At 47.1% G+C, this 22,524-nt stretch overlaps 1 protein-coding gene across 2 annotated transcripts in view; it reads right to left on the reverse strand.

Annotated features, from left to right (window-relative positions):
* zfat (zinc finger and AT-hook domain containing) overlaps positions 1 to 22,159 on the reverse strand; it is a 49,008-nt gene extending 26,849 nt beyond the window's left edge. Inside the window, exons 1-8 of one of the 2 annotated variants that reach the window (XM_012964853.3) lie at positions 21,953 to 22,159; positions 21,076 to 21,237; positions 15,925 to 16,173; positions 14,967 to 15,143; positions 12,005 to 12,158; positions 6,696 to 8,080; positions 5,799 to 6,031; positions 1,070 to 1,157 (exon numbers count right to left, since the gene is read on the reverse strand). In XM_012964853.3, the coding sequence (XP_012820307.2) occupies positions 1,070 to 1,157; positions 5,799 to 6,031; positions 6,696 to 8,080; positions 12,005 to 12,158; positions 14,967 to 15,143; positions 15,925 to 16,173; positions 21,076 to 21,237; positions 21,953 to 21,977 (2,473 nt within the window). In that variant the 5' untranslated portion in view covers positions 21,978 to 22,159. 2 annotated transcript variants of the gene reach the window in all.
* Positions 22,160 to 22,524: the final 365 nt, after the last annotated feature.

Consider the following 22,524-nt stretch of genomic DNA (forward strand, 5'->3'; position numbering starts at 1 on the left):
CCTATACCTGCACTGCTCCCCTTTGCCTGCACTGCTCCCCTTTGCCTGCACCGTCCCCTATACCTCCACCGCCCCCTATACCTCCACCGTCCCCTTTGCCTGCACCGTCCCTATACCTCCACCGCCCCCTATACCTCCACCGTCCCCTTTGCCTGCACCGTCCCCTATACCTCCACCGTCCCCTATACCTCCACCATCCCCTATACCTCCACCGTCCCCTTTGCCTGCACTGTCCCCTATACCTCCACCGTCCCCTATACCTCCACCGTCCCCTTTGCCTGCACCGTCCCCTATACCTCCACCGTCCCCTATGCCTCCACCGTCCCCTATACCTGCACCGCCCCCTATGCCTCCACCGTCCCCTATGCCTGCACCGCTCCCTATACCTCCACCGTCCCCTTTGCCTGCACAGCTCCCTATACCTCCACCGTCCCCTATACCTCCACCGTCCCCTATACCTCCACCGCTCCCTATACCTCCACCGTCCCCTATACCTCCACCGTCCCCTATACCTCCACCGTCCCCTATACCTCCACCGTCCCCTATACCTCCACCGCTCCCTATACCTGCACCGTCCCCTTTGCCTGCACCGCTCCCTATACCTCCACCGTCCCCTATACCTCCACCGTCCCCTATACCTCCACCGTCCCCTATACCTCCACCGTCCCCTATACCTCCACCGTCCCCTATACCTCCACCGCTCCCTATACCTGCACCGCTCCCTATACCTCCACCGCTCCCTATACCTCCACCGTCCCCTTTGCCTGCACCGCTCCCTATACCTCCACCGTCCCCTATACCTCCACCGTCCCCTATACCTCCACCGTCCCCTATACCTCCACCGTCCCCTATACCTCCACCGTCCCCTATACCTCCACTGTCCCCTACGCCTGCACCGCTCCCTATACCTGCACCGCTCCCTATACCTCCACCGTCCCCTATGCCTGCACCGCTCCCTATACCTCCACCGTCCCTTTTGCCTGCACCGCTCCCTATACCTCCACCGTTCCTTTTGCCTGCACCGCTCCCTATACCTCCACCGCTCCCTATACCTCCACATGGTTCTCACCAGGGTGGTTGGTTTTTATATGGGATTTTATCAGTCGATCATCCGAAAAAGACTTCTCACAGGAAGGGCAAGAATAGGTTTTCTTCTCCTATAAAATAAATACATAAAAAGGCTTTAGGTTTCATTAAAACATCAGCCAATGAATTATCAGTCAGCGGTCATTTGTAACGGAGTGGAGAGATGAGGCCTAATATATAGGAGGACGATGAAGCCCAGGAAAGTTTAGGGCTCTGGGGTTGGTGAAGCCTTCTGAGAATATCACTGAGGGGCAGAAAACCCAATGGATAATCACCCCGACCTTCCACTTGAAGAACAAAGGACAGAAACTGCGGAGAAACAGATTCAATTATAGGAGAAAACCTTATCTCACCGTCTCAGGAAAACTCCATTAAAGGGGAAATCAGACTTTCTTGTTAAATGAAATCCAGCCCGTTATGGGCCAACCCAGTCCGTTAAAGAGAACGATCAGCAGCAAGATGGATGGATTTATAGTTCTATCATAAGGAGCCACTGAGAGGCCTGAGGACCCAAGCGGAAGCGAGGAAATTCTGGAGAAACACCGGCCACACAGTCACCGGGATTTGAAATAATTGAAATTGTAATGGGGTTATGTAATAAAAGGCACTAGGTTTGCCCAGGAGCAGTAACCCATAGCAACCAATCAGCAGGCACAATTTACTGTTCACCTGTTTAAAAACAAAGATCTTATTTGTTGCTATGGGTTACTGCTACTGGGCAAATTTAGTGCCTTTTATTACACATGGGGGATAGTCTCTTAAGGGAGAACTAAACTAACACTACGTTTTAAACACTGGAGAAGTTGTTACAATGTGTAACATCAGTGTTTTAGTCCCTCCTCCCCTGCCAGGATTCCAAATGATACAGAAAGAGAAGAACTGTTTTGCAGAAAATGGTACAATATAAAATATAATGATCCCAGCAAGTTGATAATAAAAGCAAACTGCCAATGGAACGATGGTTTAGCCCTGCACCGTACAATATACAATATCCCGGCCGGCAGGAATGAGGCTCAGTAGTCGCCGCAGTACGGTTACAAGTCTATGAACGAAGTGATTGATTACCGTGTCTAAAATGTCGTGCTTGAGAGAAAAGAATCCATAAATGCTGCACTGGGAAAAAATGAATGTATCATGACCTGGTACCGCTTCTATCTGTGCAATATGGGCCCCCGTGCAGGCAGCAATCAGGGCGGCCAATCACAGAGGGCACCGGTTCAATCCAACATGGAGTCTCTCACAGTTGTGATACCTTCCCCTCAATGCAATTACCAGCAATCAGAGGGGGAATAACTCACTCTCCCCTGACACCGATCCAACAAGAGCGAAACGGTTACATTCTGCCCCAAATAGCCGAGAACCCAAAGATACTGAATATAGTGACATGTCCTGTAATTATTCCTAATACGGAAATGTTGATGTTTTATTAACAGACAGAATTAGGCTGTTCCTGCTGAATTGTGCTTAGTACAGGGGAATCCCTATGTGCCATAGTTTTATGGTATCTCTCTGTACAGGCTATGAGCAAACTTAGGGGGCTGTTCCTGCTGAATTGTGCTTAGTACAGGGGAATCCCTATGCTGCCATAGTTTTATGGTATCTCTCTGTACAGGCTATGAGCAAACTTAGGGGGCTGTTCCTGCTGAATTGTGCTTAGTACAGGGGAATCCCTATGCTGCCATAGTTTTATGGTATCTCTCTGTACAGGCTATGAGCAAACTTAGGGGACTGTTCCTGCTGAATTGTGCTTAGTACAGGGGAATCCCTATGTCCCATAGTTTTATGGTATCTCTCTGTACAGGCTATGAGCAAACTTAGGGGGCTGTTCCTGCTGAATTGTGCTTAGTACAGGGGAATCCCTATGCTGCCATAGTTTTATGGTATCTCTCTGTACAGGCTATGAGCAAACTTAGGGGGCTGTTCCTGCTGAATTGTGCTTAGTACAGGGGAATCCCTATGTGCCATAGTTTTATGGTATCTCTCTGTTAAGGCTATGAGCAAACTTAGGGGGCTGTTCCTGCTGAATTGTGCTTAGTACAGGGGAATCCCTATGCTGCCATAGTTTTATGGTATCTCTCTGTACAGGCTATGAGCAAACTTAGGGGGCTGTTCCTGCTGAATTGTGCTTAGTACAGGGGAATCCCTATGTGCCATAGTTTTATGGTATCTCTCTGTACAGGCTATGAGCAAACTTAGGGGGCTGTTCCTGCTGAATTGTGCATAGTACAGGGGAATACCTATGTGCCATAGTTTTATGGTATCTCTCTGTACAGGCTATGAGCAAACTTAGGGGGCTGTTCCTGCTGAATTGTGCTTAGTACATGGAAATATCCAAAGTTAACCTAATTAAGGACAAATTACAAATATTTTTTTGTTTTTGCTCTCCTAAAACTGCACAAGATCATCCCCTACTTCCTGGTTCCTACAGGAAGCTTACTCATCATCCCTCCCCTTTTTCCCTCTTAGCTTTAAGCTGGAAAACCATTTTGCACGAAAATTAGAGATGCATCGAATCCAGGACTCGGTTTGGCCAAGATTCGGCCTTTTTCAGAAGGATTTGGCCCAATCCACGCTCCTGACCGAACCCGAATCTTTAAAATCATGTGACTTTTTGTCACGTAAACTGAAAAATTTTCTTTGCACGCAGCACTCTTTAACCCTTCCATATCCAGATCACTTTTTTGCCCCTAATAAACCTTTAGTACCTTCACCCCCAAACGCAACGACTGCCCAAGAGGATTATAAAAAAAAGAAAACCCTCCTCTATTACAATGTGACAGTAATTATAAAGGCCTATTGGGTGCGAGAGAGTCGCGCATGAATGGATAATTTAGAGACTACACTGGGAAGCGACTGCTTCGAGACTTCAAAGCACCTCGGTGCCGGATGCGATTCCTTCCAGGTGAGCCGTTTAACTACAAACGCTTTGTCAGAATCTCCGGAATAGGTAATAACGTCCGTGGGCTCATTCTACTTGCGATGTTCAAACGCGCCGCTATCCGTGGGTCTCCAGCAAATTAAACTTATCAGCATGAGGCATTTTTTTCATGTGTATCCATCAAGGGAGAGTGCCCGCGGAGCTGGGCCCGCTGATCGAAAACCTTTGAACGTTACATCTGGACCGGCGCCGCTGGGTATCCGAGCCACCGCCACCGCAGCCCCCGTCCTCCCCGCGCTGATCAGCTCCTGTCTCACTGCCTAAATAAATATATTCAGCTGCCGCAGGTTACAGGGAAAACCCTGTCGAGCGAATAAATGAAACCTCGGCAATCAAAGTAAGAGGTCACTCGGCGTAAGTGTCAGTACCGAGGGGCGGGAAAGGGAACACATATTAAACATTAATATCCCAAGAGTGTTTCAGCCCTCAGCTACAGCGCAGACAGTAGAAAGGTCTCGGAAAATAACTGACACTAATAATTCTGCCATAATGTCCTGCTAAATTCCATAAAGTCCGGCTTGGGACTCTTTGTCTTTTGTGAATATATGTACTGGCATAGATATATAGTGTGTATAAGCACATTTGGACTAAGCACAGGGGAATACTTATGCCCAGGGCTGCCATCAGGGGGGCACAGGGGGGACGATCCTTGCTTTAAAGGGGGCCAGCCATGATGCCGTTGCTGGGGGAGGGAGCTGAAGGATGCTGGGGGAGGGAGCTGGAGGATGCTGGGGGAGGGAGCTGGAGGACGCTGGGGGGCTGGATACCAATGTTTTAGGGGAGCCCTACTTACCAGTGTTTTAAGGGGGCCCTGGTTACCAGTGTTTTTGGGGGGCTCTGGTTACCAATGTTTTTGGGGGGCTCTGGTTACCAATGTTTTAGGGGGGCTCTGGTTACCAATGTTTTAGGGGGGCTCTGGTTACCAATGTTTTAGGGGGGCCCTGGCTACCACTGTTTTAGGGGGGCCCTGGCTACCACTGTTTTAGGGGGGCCCTGGCTACCAATGTTTTAGGGGGGCCCTGGCTACCACTGTTTTAGGGGGGCCCTGGCTACCACTGTTTTAGGGGGGCCCTGGCTACCAATGTTTTAGGGGGTCCTGGTCACCAATGTTTTAGCGGCCCTGGTCACCAATGTCTGTGTGCCCTTTGTACAAATGGGAGGGGTCACTGGGGGAGGGGCCACTGGGGGGCAGGGTGTGGGAGGAAGGGGGCCCAGAAAATTTTATTGTGAGGGGCCCCGTGATTTCTGATGGTGGCCCTGCTTATGCCAAGTATTAAGTTGCCCATACACATTCAGATTTTACTCTTCTTCCTACAAACGTTCGGATATCGGTCATAGGTTTAAAAGCAATGATCTAAAACTCACATTCAGCCTGAAATTGTATCTAAAATACAAATGGGAGGAGGTTCTGAACATGAAACAGTTGGCAGCCACCAATCGTACGAAAGTGACTCCCATTGTAGGTTCCCCATCGGCAGATACACAATTATCCAACCGAAATTTTCGAACCTGTCCAATCGACTAAACGACCAATCGGCATGGTACGAAAATTATCGGGGGGATCATTCAGAGCCCAAACACGATCTGAATATCGTGCGAAACCTTTCTATCGGTGCGTTTATGTCCAGCTTTACTGTATCTCTCTGTGCCGGCAGTATATACACTGGGGCTGTACCTGAACTCTGCTCAGCACAGGACTTAATGATATAGATTATAAGGGATGAATGGACTACATTTCAGCAGCGGGAAATACACACCTACAAACATCACTTACCAGATCCGTGTGTATTTTGATGTGCGTCTGCAGCTTGTACTTATCGGGGCTGGAGTAATTGCAGCCTTCCGACGGGCATTTTAGCAGCAAGCTGCTGTGTTTCTGGATCACGTGCCTTTTCAGGCAGTTTTTGGTAATGGAAGAGTAGCTGCACTGTGAGCAGTAGTACAAATGCTCCCGCGTGTGAGTCCGTACGTGCATGTCGTAGTGTACTTGGTACCAGAACAGCTTGCCTGGAATAAAGGACAAATAGTCAATGTATTATTATTATTATTTTGGAAAGATCAGTAACCCAAATATCACATTAATTAATTTCCTTATTTTTCTTAAATGGGAACTCTGGCTTCCAAACCAAAATCCGTAATATCCCTATCCCTGTAATCTGTTCCTTTTAAAAAGTAGGAATAAATACAATTTATCCAGCTGCTAAACAGTTCTACTCTTTCTGCATCATTTGAAATCCTGGCAGGGGAGGAGGGACTAAAACACTGATGTTACACATTGTAACAACTTCCCCACAGCTTACAGACAGCATGCAGGAACTACATAACCCACAATGCATTGCACTGGGATGTTCCTTTCCTTATTGGCATCACGTGTGCAGCAGGGAATTGTGGGACTGGGAGGAGGCAGGCTGAGGACAGATGACTACTGTTACATTTTATTTGAGTCACAAAGTAGTCAGCCGGATCAGCAGGGGAACAGGGGGCGGGGCTTAGGGAACAGGGGGTGGGGCTTAGGGAACTGTTCCAAACCAGATTATTACATTAAATATCATGAAAAGGCTGCATATTTTTAATTGATGTATATTGCAAAGTTGGTTAAAATTGTGTTTGGGTGGAGTTCCCCTTTAATCATCTATAACCATAAAACCCATTTCGTTAACAGATCTTTTACCGCAGTATTCACACTCCAGTTCGCCATAGATCTTTCGTATCTTCTGCATTAAGGCAGTGCTCAGCTGTCTCTTATGTAAGCCATTCAATATGGCCATAAATGCGGCAGTTTCCCCTGGGCTGCTGGGTGGTGGATTCGAGGCAAGAAGATGACTAGAGGGCTCGGTTGTGGGGTTTGGGCCTCCTTCTGCCACTTCTGTGCTCTGCTCAGTTCTGGAAGATACATTTCTAGCCCCTTCCTCCAACACTGCAGAACCCAAAATATTATCTGCAGCTTGATTGGTTGCTGGTGCAGAATGGAGACCCTCAACAGGTTCATGCTCAGAAGAGAAATGATTATTCTCGTTCTCAGACGAGAGAGGCACAAAACCTTTGCAGGAAATCTCATTCTCTACAGACCCAAGGGTGGAGAGTGGCCCCGCTTTGGGGTCAACGCCATTTTCTAAAATAGGTAAACAGGTTCCTGGCTCCTTCTCTGCTACTTGGAAAGCACCCATGGACTCCTGTTGCCCTTCTGATGTTGTCCCTAGGGCATCAGTCTGTATGGTGTTCTCTTGCCCAGTGCTGTGCAATTCTGGAACCAATGATAAGTCCCCATTTAATGTCAATGGTTTAGCAGGATTTTCTATATCTCTGAGGGCTTCAGGCTGGATATCACTGCCTGGTTCCAGAAGACAAAAGCTTTGATTGATGGAGTCATTATATACCAAGGCCTCCTGTGCGTCCGAGTGGCGCTCTTTGATGTGGGCTTTTAGTCTCACCGTGCTGACAAATTTCTTACAACAGAAGGAGCAGACGTACACAAACGGGTGCTTGCGGATGTGCAGCTCGAGGGACTGGTATTTGGTGGCTCCGTGACCGCACAGCTCGCAAGCGAACGGTCTCTCGTCGCCATGAACCAGCATGTGTCTGTCCCTTTCCAGCTCATTTTTGAACTTGCGCTCACAGATGTGACAGTCGTACAGAAGCTGGCGCTTCCCTTCCCTGGTGAGCAACCTCAGCTCGTCGAAGGTCTCCTGGACCTTTTTATCCAGCAGGTCATGCGTTTCCTTGATGTGCTTGATTAGATTCTTCACGTCGGAGTACTTTTTCTTGCAGAAGCGGCAGTGCTGCTTTATCTTCTTGTGGACTCGCTCTACGTGGACTTTGAGGTGGCCCTTGCTCAGGCAGCTGAAGGTGCAGTGATCGCAGCTGAACTTCTCCCCCGTGTGTTTCCTCATATGGACGCTCAGGTTGGCTTTGATCGCACTGGCGTAGCTGCACAGCGAGCATTTGTATGGTTTCTCCTTAGTGTGGATCCTCAAGTGAGCTTGCAAGGAGTGCTTGAACTTGAAGACTTTATTGCAGTACTCGCAAGTGAAAATCTTGAGCTGGGTCGGTCCTACCCTGGGGGAGAAACCACAAGAGAAATCAGAGGGCTTGCAAATATATTGTATTTCCTGGTACTAAAGACTATATCCTATACCCACCTCCTTTCAGGCAAAAAAAATAAAAAATGGCATGCCTGTCTTGATTCTAACCTATAGGAAATACCCACCCCATTTGCCTGAAGATATAAGCTCATTTGTGTACCCCAATAGAATGTTATTTTCTAACTGCCTGTTCTTTTACAGCAAATTGATGTCACTGCTGCTTTGGCTACCACCGAACAACAGCCGTCGTAGACATGCACTACGCCTAGAACCAGAGTGTGACCTAGTGTGCCACTGGGAGGGTTCTAGGCTGCTGCATACGGAGACACTATACACTATAAGATCCGCTCTTTCCTCTGCTGTGCCCACATAAGGTGGGTGATATCTGAGTAATCCAAACAATTTTCAGACAGATATTGGTCTGGTAGGTGTGTTGGGGGTTACCAAACACAGACAGATGATAAGCAGCCGAATCTGCCTGATAGACCCAAATCGCCAGCTTAATGCTGTCCGTGTGTGGTCACCTAGTCTGGGGTGTCCAAGATGGAGACATGGCAGTCTGTTCTTCTGATAAACTTAAAACACCCAGAAAGATTACAGAACAGGGAGATAACTGGGGCAAGATAACATAGGACTTAAGGTGGCCATACACGGGCCGATTGTAGCTGTTGATATCTGCCCCTTAGACTGATTCGACTGCTTATGGAGCCGTGTAGGGGCAAAAACAACGGCCCTACCCGACCAATATCTGGCCTGAAATCGGGCAGATATCGATCGGGCAGGTTAAAAAATTTAGTCGGATCAGGGACCACATTGGCTCGTTGATGCGGTCCCCGAACCGACTGCGCCCATTGCTCCCGTTATAATTCGATCATTTGGCCCCAGGGCTGAACGACTGAATTAGCCTAAATTCACCCGATATTGCCCACCCGTAGGTGGGGATATCGGGAGAAGATCCTCTTGGCTTGGCGACCTCACCAAGCGAGCGGATCTTAACGTGTATGGCCACCTATAGAGGACTGGCGTAGTAATTTGATTTACTTGTCTTTGATTCTGAAATACGAGACCCTTTGATTTAACGTTATTATTAGACTGGCAAGAAAGTGTATTTCTTTCTTTAAAATAACTTTGTCAGTTTGACTTAATGTTCCTTGCACCACAAAACCCTGTAGAACCCTACAAAACATATAATAAACAAAGTGCCAGATTTGCTAATTGGTGGCCAACCATTAAAGGGCTGGTTCACCTTTAAGATAAGTTCTAGTATTAGATTATAGAATGGCCTATTTTAAGCAACCTTTCAACTGGTCTTCAGTATTAACGTGTTATAATTTTTTAATTATTTGCCTTCTTTCAACTCTTTCCAGCTTTCAATTGGGGGGGGGGGGTCACAGACCCCGGCAGCCAAAAACCTATTGCTCTGTGAGACTCCAGTCTTATTGTTATTGTTACTTTTTGTAGCTTTCTTTTCTATTCAGTCCCTCTCCTATTCATATAACGGTATCTTATCCAAACCATTCCCTGGTTGCTAAGGTAACTTGGACCCTAGCAACCCAATAACTGCTGAAACTCCAGACTGGAGAGCTCCTAAACTGAAAATGAAACAGCTAAAAAACTACAGATAATAAAAAATAAAGACCAATTGCAAATTGTCTCAGAATATTACGCTTTACATCATACTAAAAGTTAACTCAAAGGTGAACCCCTTTACCTATCCTATCCTAATCAAAAAATACAAACAGAGAGAGAGAGACTGTGTTTATATTTATACATACATATGATAATAATAATGGGCATCCGGTTAATTGGCAGGTCTTTCTCCTTATAATAGCTCACTGGAGCTTAGATACTGTTCCTTTCCCTCAGATCAAACAAGAGAAAAATGAAAACATTGCAGCGCATCAAACACAATTTATGGCGGAGTATTATCTGGCTGCCTGGCCATAATCATCTCTCTGTTCATGTTGGTGCTGCCCGGTGCCCCTCATAGTGACTGACAGGGTGATAGTGTGAATCCTTCTGTGGAACGGAGCTGGCAGCAGGAGATGTGTATCGGGTCGGTACTAGCGCTCCGTGGGAAGGATGCCAAGCGTAAGACAAGTTGAAGGCCAGAAAGTATTGCTGCAAATGATTTTTCAGCTTTCGCTCTGTTATTTAGGTTTTTCCCTGCTCTGTTTAACTGCTGCTCAGAGGGACTTGGTCTTTTAATCGGTCAACAATACAGTTCCATTTTAGGGACCTTTAGCGGAATGTGCAATATATACACCCAGCTGCCATCTCTATAAAACAGTGCTACTAAATGGACCTGAGGCTAAAGCTGGCCGCGGCCCTCGGGCTAGAACCAGGCGATATTAAACAGCAGCTTTATCTGGGGACCCCATTGTCCGGCTGATTAGTGTCCTTGTCAGACATAGGATGATATAGAAACGGGGGGGGGGCAGTTTATCCAAACTAGAAACGTTTCTCGAATACCAGCTAAACAAACGTGATCTTCAACAAACAAACGTCCATTATCCACAGGAGTCCAACATCTGATATAAAGTAGTAGAACTACAAGGAAGATAATAAGATCCACTTGTAGTGACTTTTGCCCTTGTAGGATCTCTCCTCTACCTCAATCCCAGTGGGTCGCCAGATCAGTATTAAAGGGAAACTATACCCCCAAACAATGAAGATCTCTATATAAATATATTGTATAAACAGCTCATATGTAAAACCCTGCTTCATCTAAATAAACCATTTTCATATAAATATACTTTTTTAGTAGTATGTGCCATTGGGTAATCCTAAATAGGAAACATTTTAAGTACTAAGGGCCGCCCCCTGGGATCATAGGATTCACAGTGAGGCTAGGCCACATTACAAAGCATCCAGTATAGGTATAGCACATAGACAAATAGATGGGTTCAGTCCAGTCCTTCAGTCCAGTTCAAATTGAACCTATCTATTTGTGATTTTTGGGCCCAATGATATTTTTGGAGCAGTAATATCCATGCACTGGGCTGTTCCTTTCATGTACTTATCGATTATTTACCACATTCTAATCATGAATCAGAAACGGATCCCATGCTGACCATCTCTCAGCTTGGATAACGGCACAATATTTACTGGCGAGCAAACTCTTCATTTAGAAAGAACAGACTTCTCAGCCAATCATAGGACTGTTGCTAGGAAGCACTTTAAACTGACCAAAGTCTGAAGATAACACGGATTTGATCAGAACGCAACCACTAGCCCATGGGACTTTTTAGGCAAGCATTTAGTATGTTATAAAATGCCCCATTGCTAGCAACTTTGCAACTGATTTTCATTATAATTTCATATAGTGTTTGAATTTTTCACCTTTTTAACTCTCTCCAGCTCTTAAATGGGGGTCACTGACCCCCAGTATCCTAGCAACCAGGCAGTGATTTGAGCAAGAGCTGGGAGTATGAAAAGAAGAGTGCCTACATAGAAACATAAGTAATAAAACTATAGGCTAAAATTGTATTGTTATTTTTACTTTTTTTTTTAAATTCAAAAATTTTTATTGTTTTTTACATTAACAAGCGGTCCATCTATCCACATGGTTGGCACAGGTAAATGGCTAACATTTCAAAAATACAGTATCGTGGCGGTATAGTAAAGTCAGTCTGATGGTTTTGCACATTTGCTGAGGTGTAGATCTCAGATATCGTGTTATTTTTACTTTTTATTACTTATGTTTTCATATTCCCAAGTCTTGGTCCAATCATTGCCTGGTTGCTAGGATAAATTGCACCCTGGCAACCAGATAGCTGCTGAAATGCTAAGCCAGATAGCTGCTAGAAAAAATGCTAAATAACTGAACCCCCAACAATCTTGCTCTAACTGACCTTCACCCTGGGCTGGCCGCCAGTCGGAATGATCTTATGGTTACCTGTTGGCTTTGGTTGCCAGCTCGGTGGGTATCTGCTGAATGGCGTATTCCTGGTAACCCTTGCGCTGCACCTGCTCTTGCTCGGAAGTCTGAGGATTTATTTCTGGTTCGGCTTCGGGAGTTTCTGCTTCTATAGGGATGATTTTTGTTGCTCCTGTGTTAAACAAATACGACTGTTATAGTTTCTAGTAGCTAAGACTGTAAGCGAGAGAAGATCCTCTAGTGAGCATGATGGGGGGCACTACCCCTGCAATGTCTTTTGGTATATATTATAGAGATAGAAGTATTAGACTGTAAGCTCTATGTAATCTGTAGGTTCAACATACGCACCCTTCCATTGCACAGTCGTGTGGAATAGGCCGAAGCGTTATGCAATAATTGTAAAATAATTGTAATTAAAGGAGAAGTAAATGGGTAATTATTGGGGAGGGTGGTGCCAAATGTTGGGCATCCCCCTGCGATTGTTATCCTAATACCTTAAACCCAGGGATGGTGCTTCTGTTAGCTGGCCAGGGACCAATCCTTTTTACACATGTGTGGAGTGAAATAGTCGGCTTTTTGGTTAAAGGAAAACTACACCCCAAACAATGTAGGTCTCTATAAAAAATATATTAATATATTGCATAAACAGCTCATTTGTAAAACCCTGCTTCATCTAAATAAACCATTTTCATATAAATATACTTTTTTAGCAGTATGTGCCATTGGGTAATCCTAAATAGGAAACTGCCATTTTAAGTACTAAGGGCCGCCCCCTGGGATCATAGGAGTCACAGTGCACACAAACAAGCCAAGGCACACATACATGCTAGGCCCCATCAGCCAATGAATGGGCAGAGTTCTGCCTTTTGCTCCCACACTACTTCCTGTTACAGTTAGAGCTGTATCACTTCCTGTCAGCTGATCTCTGAGGGAGCACACAGCCTATCACTAAATGGCGGCTCAAGGGAAAGGGTGTAAAAGGGCAATATTTACTTATATATATATATTCCAGTTTGGGGAGATTCTTTAATAGGTCACTTAACATAATATAAACTGTCTGTTGGTTACGTATTCATTCTGGGGGTATAGTTTCCCTTTAAAGTTTGGGTGTATTTGCTGCATATGTGCACCCACACAGAGACAGAAGGAACACTGTGCATTTCATTGTCTTATTCAGAAGCGCCACACACTGCCTATTACTTATTCCTCGAATGAAACGCACCCCCCGACACCCTCTAAATGACTCGACACCTTACCAGTTTAATAGCTATTTATTTATAAGGCTTCTATTTTCCCTCAATAACCGGCAGAAACCCTGCTATTCTGTGAATTCTCACACATTCTGAGCGGCGGGGGATCCGCGTGCCCCTATCTCTGGGAGGTGTCATTCATCAACAGCTGAGCGAGCGGTGGCGGCCGGCAGGTCCCCGACACCCCAGGAACCCGCAGCTTCAAAGATCAAGATTTAATAAGTGCAGCCTTGAGCCTGTGCCAGTCTCCTGCAGATGGATGTGATATTGCTACTAACACAGGAATAGCTGCTCATTTCAGGCTCTGCGCAGAGCGTGCCGCTGGGAATTAGCGAGCTTTGTGCTCTGCCTGATAGCATGGAGACGGGGTTTTATCTATGGATAGAGCTGTCTGTAGGAGGGGGCCGACAGGAGTGATGGGGCTATACACAAAGGGAGCAGCAGTTGTAGGTAGGAGATAGAAAATAGAATTACAAGATGGTGACTGGTGTGAAGACACACTGGACTACTAGTAGCAGCTACTTTTTCACGGCTACCGAGCGCCAGAAAATCCTCTGCCATAGACAATACTGAGAATTGCCTCTGCTAAAACACACGTAGACAGTTATCAATAAATGATCAGCATTGTCTATTTTAGTAGCCACGACAAGTAGTTGCTACTAGTAGCTCCGTGTGTCTTTACCTTAAGGGTGATTAGTCGCCCGCGACAAGGGAGTTTTGTCCCAGGCGACTAGTCTCCCCATCTGCCAGAGCCCTAAGGGTGAAGACACACAGAGCTACTAATAGCAGCTACCTTTTCACACCTACTAAACTCCAGAAAATCCCCTGCCATAGACAATACTGAGAATTGCCTCTGCTAAAACACACGTAGAGACAGTTATCAGTAAATGGTCAGCATTGTCTATTTTAGTATCTACGACAAGTAGCTGCTACTAGTAGCTCTGTGTGTCTTCACCCTAAGGGCTGTGACAGACGGGGAGATTAGTCGCTGTGAGCCCTTGTAGTCCAAGAGCCACTGGTTGGGGATCACTGCTTTAGCCTAACATTTGTGGCTCTTTAGGGCTGTGACAGTTGGGGAGATTAGTCGCCACGCCCTTGTTGCGGGCGACTAATCTCCCCGAAATGCCATCCCACCGGCTAGAATGTAAATTGCCGGTGGGATGGCATACACGGCGCCGCGATTTGCCAAAGTTGTGGAAGTTGCGTTGAGATGAAACTTCTGCGACTTCAGCGGCGCCGCGTATGCCATGCCACCGGCAATTTACGTTCTAGCCGGTGGGATGGCATTTCGGGGAGATTTGTCGCGTGGCAACTAATCTCTACTTCTGTCACAACCCTAAAGGGCCACAAATGTTAGGCTAAAGCAGTGATCCCCAACCAGTGGCTCAGGGGCAACATGTTGCTCCCCAACCCCTTGGATGTTGCTCTCAGTGCCCCCAAACCAGGGAGTTATTTTTGAATTCCTGACTTGGGGGCAAGTTCTGGTTGAATAAAAACAAGATTTCCTACCAAATAAAGCCCCTGTAAGCTGATAGGGTGCATAGAGGCCCCTAATAGCCAATCACAGCCCTTATTTGGCTCCTCCATGAACTTTTATGGTGCTTGTGTTGCTCACTGTAAGGTTGGGGACCCCTGGGCTAAAGTGATATTGTGGGGCCGCAAATAAACCCTATTCAAGAATATCCCCTCTTGACCCCAGAAAGAAGAGACTGAGCCAAAGCACCACATACCTGGGATAGCCTCGTGAGCAGTTAGAAGGACCCGGACGATCGGGTGAACGCCTTGTGCTTTATCCGAATCCTTGGGCTGGGCGGATTTGTCCGTTTTCTGAACGCGGGACCTCTTTGGTTGTCTTTCCCTTTCTTTGTCTGACTCCGGCTGGATGAATTTCCCTTCAAAATCGTTGCCTAACAAAGAGTGACTAGACTGTTAGCCGCGTGTTGATTTGGAGGTTTTAAGTATCATTTAAAACCCAAACGAAAATATAAACACAAAATAGCTTTTCAACTTCAAGCTGAATGGGGAAGATAAAGATCCACGAATGACTGGGCTACAAATGGTGGAATGTCTGCTTATGGCTGCTGCAAAGCCCTAAGTCTGTCAGCCAAAGCACCACATTCTTTATCCGGCTACTACTGCTGACAAATGTCTTTATAAGCAGCCAAAAATGCCCAGCAAAAAGTAACAGCAACCCAGAACTCACTGAGCATGAGCGGTGCCACAGACATGAGGGAAATGGAGTCATGTGATTTTAGAAAGATGGAGATGGTGGAGGCTCCAAACTTCACTGCCAAACAGCAGCTTAACCCTGTGACAGCACAATCTGCCTTAAACATAATATCAACAGTGGGCAAATGTACCTGTGGGCAATAACCCATAGCAACCAATCTGCTATTTTCAGCCAGTTGCAGGTAGAACAATGCAACAATTTGATTGGTTGCCATGGGTTACTGCCCACAGGCAATTTTGCCCAGTGTTGATAAATGACCCCCAGGGACATTTACATATAGCCTAATCATTTGATGGGTTAGGTTGCCCTTGAAATAGTCAACTCTATGTGAGGCTTAGTTTATTGAGCAAATATAAAACATTCTGTTATTCCCTTTATTTTGTACCAAACCACCAACAACACCTGACTCTGATCTAGATCAAACTGCCATCCATGGGCTGTTCCATCGGCAGCCTCACCTGAGGTGACATCTTCATCATCGTTCAACACAATAATGCAAATGTGTTTTTTCAGCTGCCGGACATTGGAGAAGGTTCTGCTGCACTTGCGACATTCCAGGTTCTCCGGTACAGGGTCCGGTTTCTCGTCCGTTTCCGGGAGGAGGTCGCCGGATGCATTGCTGCTCTGTTCTGTGCTTTCCTCTTCTGCGATGGACTTCTTGGTGGAACCTTTGGGCCTCCCTCTTTTCCTTTTTACCGCTGATAAATCTGCAGAGAAAGAGACAAGGGGAGTCACTATATGGTAAGTAGATAAAGGCATTGAGAACAACAGCCTAATCATAAATACACTATATGGCCAAACATGGTTAGCCAAACCTCTAGAACAGTGCTGTCCAACTGGCGGCCCGCGGGCCGCATGCGGCCCGCGACCCCCCTCTGTGTGGCCCCCCACCTGTCTGGCTGCTTTGATGTCTTACCATTGTATAGGATTTAAATGGTATCAGTACTGAGATTAACTGCCCCCCCCCCTGCATGGCTCTCACCTCAGATTCAGGCTGTAATCACTCTGTATTGTTTAAAAATGTAATCCCCTGTGTTTTTCACACCTTTTAATACCTGCATTGTTCAACCCCTGCAGTGTTCACACCTCAGGCTCAGGCTGTAATCATCCACATTGTTCAACTGTTCACACCTCAGACCTGTGTGTAGGCAGCATAGGGTAGGCAGAGTATGGCACATAGGCAGCATGGGGCAGGGAGGGTATTGAACACACAGGCAGGGTAGGGCAGAGTTTGGCACACACAGGCAGGGTAGGGCAGAGTATGGCACACAGGCAGGGTAGGGCAGAGTATGGCACACACAGGCAGCATATGGCAGGTAGAGTATGGCACACAGGCAAGGTAGGGCAGAGTATGGAACACACAGGCAGCATATGGCAGGAAGAGTATGGCACACACAGGCAGGGGAGGGCAGGCAGAGTATGGCACACACAGGCAGCATATGGCAGACACAGGCATCATGGGGCAGGCAGAGTATAGCACACACAGGTAGAGTAGGGCAGGCAGAGTGCTACCCTATGCTGCCTGTGGGAGGTGAACCTGGCAGGGATTTGTTCTGGGAGTTTATTAGCAGTTGGAAATAGCCAGTAAATGGTCCCTAAGGTGTGTAATTATGTACTGGGGGTTGCTGTGCTATCCACAGGAGAAGAGTCATATGGATTTTAGGGTGTGTCTTAATATGACATAATATAATACTTTCACATATGAATGATGGTTGATATCCCTGCAGTGAGGACCAAGCATTTGGGTTTTTGCTGCACTACCACCATTGTGATAAAATGGATGTGGTTTGAAGTGGGTGTGGCTTCCATTAGCGGCCCTCCACCATGTATGCGCGAGAAATTCCGGCCCTCGGCACCGCAGAAGTTGGACAGCACTGCTCTAGAACACTGTGTTCCCTTGGGAATGCTCACTGCTGGGTTCTAAACTGTCTCTGGAAGCAATATCCTATCTGAATGCTTATGCCATCACCATTGTTTGGTGGAGAAGGAATAATGGTCTAGGGCAGTCTCCATACCAACTGTAATTTCTGGTGGAGAAGTAATAATGGTCTGGGGCAGTTTCCATGCCAACTGTAATGTTTGGTGGAGGCGCAATAATTGTCTGGGGACCCCTGTTTGCACCTAAAGAATCACCCGGTGCTTCCTACTCTTTGGTAACAAATTGGGAAAAGCTCTTTCTGTTTTCAGCACAATAATTCCGCCAAGCACAAAGGGAGGTCCATACAGAATGAGCCTTGACATCAACCCAACTGAACCCCTGTGGGATAAACTGGAACCCCGACTGTGAGTCTGATCCCCAACATCACTGCCCAACCTCACTAATGCTCTGGGGGCTGAATGGGAGCAACTCCCAGCAACACTATTCCAACATCTAGTGGGAACCTTCCCAGAAGGGTAGGGGCAGTTATAGCAGCAAGGGGAGGGGCAACCCAACTGAACCCCTGTGGGATAGAACCCCCGACTGTGAGCCTGATCCCCAACATCACTGCCCAACCTCATTAATGCTCTTGTGGCTGAATGGGAGCAACTCCCAGCAACACTGTCCCAACATCTAGTGGGAACCTTCCCAGAATGGCAGGGGCAGTTATAGCAGCAAAGGGAAGGGAAACCCAACTGACCCCCTGTGGGATGGAACCCCGACTGTGAGCCTGATCCCTAACATCACTGCCCAACCTCACTAATGTTGTGGGGGCTGAATGGGAGCAACTCCCTGCAACACTGTTCCAACATCTAGTGGGAACCTTCCCAGAAGGGCAGGGGCAGTTATAGCAGCAAAGGGAGGGGCAACCCAACTGACCCCCTGTGGGATGGAACCCCAACATCACTGCTCACCTCACTAATGCTCTTGTGGCTGAATGGGAGCAACTCCCTGCAACAATGTTCCAACATTTAGTGGGAAGATTCCCAGAAGAGCAGGGGCAGTTATAGCAGCAAATGGAGGGCAACTTCATATTAACCCCTGTGGGATGGAACCCCAACTGTGAGCTTGATCCCCAACATCACTGCCCAACCTCACTAATGCTCTTGTGGCTGAATGGGAGCAACTCCCTGCAACAATGTTCCAACATTTAGTGGGAAGATTCCCAGAAGAGCAGGGGCAGTTATAGCAGCAAAGGGAGGGGCAATTTCATATTAACCCCCTTGGTTTGGGAATGAGATGTTGGACAGGCAGGTGTCCCAATACTTCTGGCCAAGTAGTACATCTCCAAAGCTGCAACTTATTACCCGCTTTCCTCTGAAGCTCTAATGTCATTTAGTAGTGAGCAATGTGTGGCCCCAGGCAAAAGGCAGAAAGAGCGGGGCCCAGGGACGGAACATACAATGAGGCTGCAGCTTATTTCCCATTTATGAGACCATCGGGGAACTGGAGAGTGACAGCTGGGTTACAGGTAGAGATTGCTCTCTGTAACTAAGTCTGTCTCATCACCCTGATGCCTCCATTCATTATCTGATCCCTTTGACTTCTGTGACACAAGCTGCCAGCGAGAGCACTCTGTCGGGAGATGGGCTCTCCTCAAGCATTAACGGAAGTCGCAATCCGCTACACCGCACAGCATGCAAAATACTCTGCGCTGAGCATCAACGGCGTCAATCCACTGCGTGCCAGCTCTTGGTCTCACCACTTCATCCGTTTAAAGGGGAACTGTACCCAAAAATTGCTTTCACACTTACTATCTTAGTAGTAATTAGCTGAGTTAAGGTGGCCAAGTGAGTGGATCTTCTCCTGATATCCCCACCTGGGGCGGGTATAGGCGCCCGTCGGTTCAGGGACCAGATCAACGAGACAAAGCGGTCCCTCCTCCGACGAAAAATCAAACCCGTCCGATTGAGAGCTGCCCGATTTCAGGTCGGGCAGGCCCGTCATTAGTGCCCATACACGACCGATAAGCTGCCAAATCGGTCTAAGGGACCCATATCAGCAGCTTGAACTGTCCCCTGTATGGTCACCTTTAGTTTAGCAAGAGATACTGAGCTCTGTATAAGCAACCCCCTCCCTTTCACCAGTGTCGTGACTGTGTTGGCTTAGAGATAAGGAGAAGTGCATTATGCAGGGGATTGTCTAAACTCTGGTAGTCTAATTATCTACCTCACAAGGACCAACATGGAGTAGCTTCAGTTTCACTGCTTGCCCTGTTTAGATCAGTAAATAACAGAAACCATAACTTTTCATTAAAAACATAGGAAACACAGGCAGAGATACATTCAGCACAAAGCCTATTTAGTGTACCAATGCTGGTAATTCTGTCTCATTAATAATGAACTTGCCCTTTAACTAAGTGCCTGGCAAAAAGCTATTTTAATCGTGTACTTTATCCTTCCCTAGTGTTGTAACCATCTTACAAGAAGCCAGCAGGAGACATGTCTAAGGAGGGGGGTCATGGTCACTTATAAATGGAATTATACTGGCACTCCCCAAAGTTTGCTCATAGCCTGTACAGAGAGATACCATAAAACTATGGCACATAGGGATTCCACTGTACTAAGCACAATTCAGCAGGAACAGCCCCCTAAGTTTGCTCATAGCCTGTACAGAGAGATACCATAAAACTATGGCACATAGGGATTCCCCTGTACTAAGCACAATTCAGCAGGAACAGCCCCCTAAGTTTGCTCATAGCCTGTACAGAGAGATACCATAAAACTATGTCAGCATAGGGATTCCCCTGTACTAAGCACAATTCAGCAGAAACAGCCTCCTAAGTTTGCTCATAGCCTGTACAGAGAGATACCATAAAACTATGGCAGCATAGGGATTCCCTGTACTAAGCACAATTCAGCAGGAACAGCCCCCTAAGTATGCTCATAGCCTGTACAGAGAGATACCATAAAACTATGGCAGCATAGGGATTTCCTGTACTAAGCACAATTCAGCAGGGACAGCCCCCTAAGTTTGCTCATAGCCTGTACAGAGAGATACCATAAAACTATGGCACATAGGGATTCCCCTGTACTAAGCACAATTCAGCAGGAACAGCCTCCTAAGTTTGCTCATAGCCTGTACAGAGAGATACCATAAAACTATGGCACATAGGGCTTCCCCTGTACTAAGCACAATTCAGCAGGAACAGCCCCCTAAGTTTACTCATAGGTATAGCAAGTCGGTGAGTACTGAGCATGAACCCAAGCCCAACAAGAATCCCAGGCTCCTCACTGGGACAAAAGCTTAGAACCACTCTGCAGCAGCAGAGGACTCCCGCGGTGTGAGTGATCCCCCCCCACACCCATCCCATGTCTGACAGATTCAATAGGGGGAAAATAGAGTTCAGCAGAAGCGACAGTTCCCTATTCACTTGTATAGGGTTTGCTCTATACTGAATCAGTTATATCGGTGCCCCTGAAACTCTATACAAGTGAACAGGGAGCGGTGACATTTCCTTCTGCTGAACTCTATTATCCCCCTGGTGAATCAGTAAGAGCACAGCATCACTCTCACACTCCATCCAGAACAAAGTGGTTGCTAAGGCTGATGGCCATAGTAACTCATTTGCATTGTAACTTGCTGTCCTGCTGCAGTTTGGAGGGGGGGTAAATTCTATTTTCCTCCAATTATAAATACACCACCGGTGCTATAGATAGAGACCCTGCCCCTAGACACCCATGGCACTCACCGTCACCGCTCCTGTTGGAAGCCGCGAGGGGTCTCAGCGGGATGATGATGTCGCCGGCGGTCAGGCCCTCCTCCGTGTGATTGTCGGACACGTGCAGCACCAGCTCGGAATGATTGGGGGAAAAGAGGTTGCAGAGTTTGCACATGAAGATCGAGCTGCTTCCTACACACAAACACAAAGATCAATGACATTTCTATAGGGATGGATTCATCATTAGGGGGACGCAGGCCTGGGACAGTGATTAGAGAGCTACGGTCAGTGTTGCTGTACCTCACCCAACGGGTCACCAACCTGCACTGCCCTAACTACACCCTCATCCGTTAATTACCCAAGTCCCGTCCCCCCCCCAACATATCTCCAGCCATGGCTATTACCATGGAAACACTGCATACAGCAGTTTGCCCAATGTCAATGCTGAAGCAACCATGGCAATGCACCAAAGCCAGTGCTAGAATAGCACTTCCTCTATAAATGTCACACAGTTCCTAACTGGTCTAGTAACCCATAGCAACCACACTTCAGACTAATTGCTGCAGTATGTGTGATCACTATTACTAGCCCTAGTAAAAACCTTGGGATTTTAATCACATTACCCCCACCCACCATCACCATTTAGACAGTTGTACCCCCCCAAGTACAGATTCCAGCATTCTCCAAAGGGGCTTCAAACGCTATTTTCTACAATAAACTCCTCTATAAATACATTATTGTTTATAATATCAGTATCATTTACTGATATTATACAGTATCAAATCCCACACGCAGACACCTAACCGGGGGAGTAGGTTACACATATCCACTTATCCAGAACACCCCCTTATTCCGAATGTGATGTTCCAGGCTGAGACGTAAACCAGAGGCAGCCCTAGGAACCTACCATCCAGCAGGGGGGCACATAACATGGTAGGCGGCTGCGGGTACTGCAGAAGCGCTGACAGCGCCCCCTCCCCGCAGCCTGTACCGGACACACGTCCCGCTCACTCCCGGCTCTAAACTCCCCAGCGCTAAGGAACCCGGAAGTGAGCGGAGCGGGAGCGCTCACATGGACCATAGCGGGTCATGTGACTCCGGCGCATCAGGTGATTGTGCAGAACACGTGGTACAGCCTGGCAATTGTAGAGATGGTAGCGGGCAGCAAGAAGGGAGAATGTACTGTGGACCTGTGACCCGTAACAACCAATCAGCAGTGAGATTAGGTCAGTTACTACTACTGCTGCAGGACTAACGAAAGCACAATTCTGATTGGCTGCTATTGGTTTCTACTCTAAAATCAAATTCAAAGCAGTTTTGTGAATTGCCAGAGTGGAGTTCATGCTGTAGGGGAATAGAGTTATTGATTGGGGGCTGCACAGGGATGGGTGTGGGGATTGTGGAGCTGGAATGGGGTGGGGGTGGCGCTTACTGGGCCCATGGATTTGGGGCTTCCCTTCCAACATTTGAAAATTTTAA

Source organism: Xenopus tropicalis, chromosome 6 (genome assembly GCF_000004195.4).
Source record: "Xenopus tropicalis strain Nigerian chromosome 6, UCB_Xtro_10.0, whole genome shotgun sequence".
NCBI classification, from domain to species: domain Eukaryota; kingdom Metazoa; phylum Chordata; class Amphibia; order Anura; family Pipidae; genus Xenopus; species Xenopus tropicalis.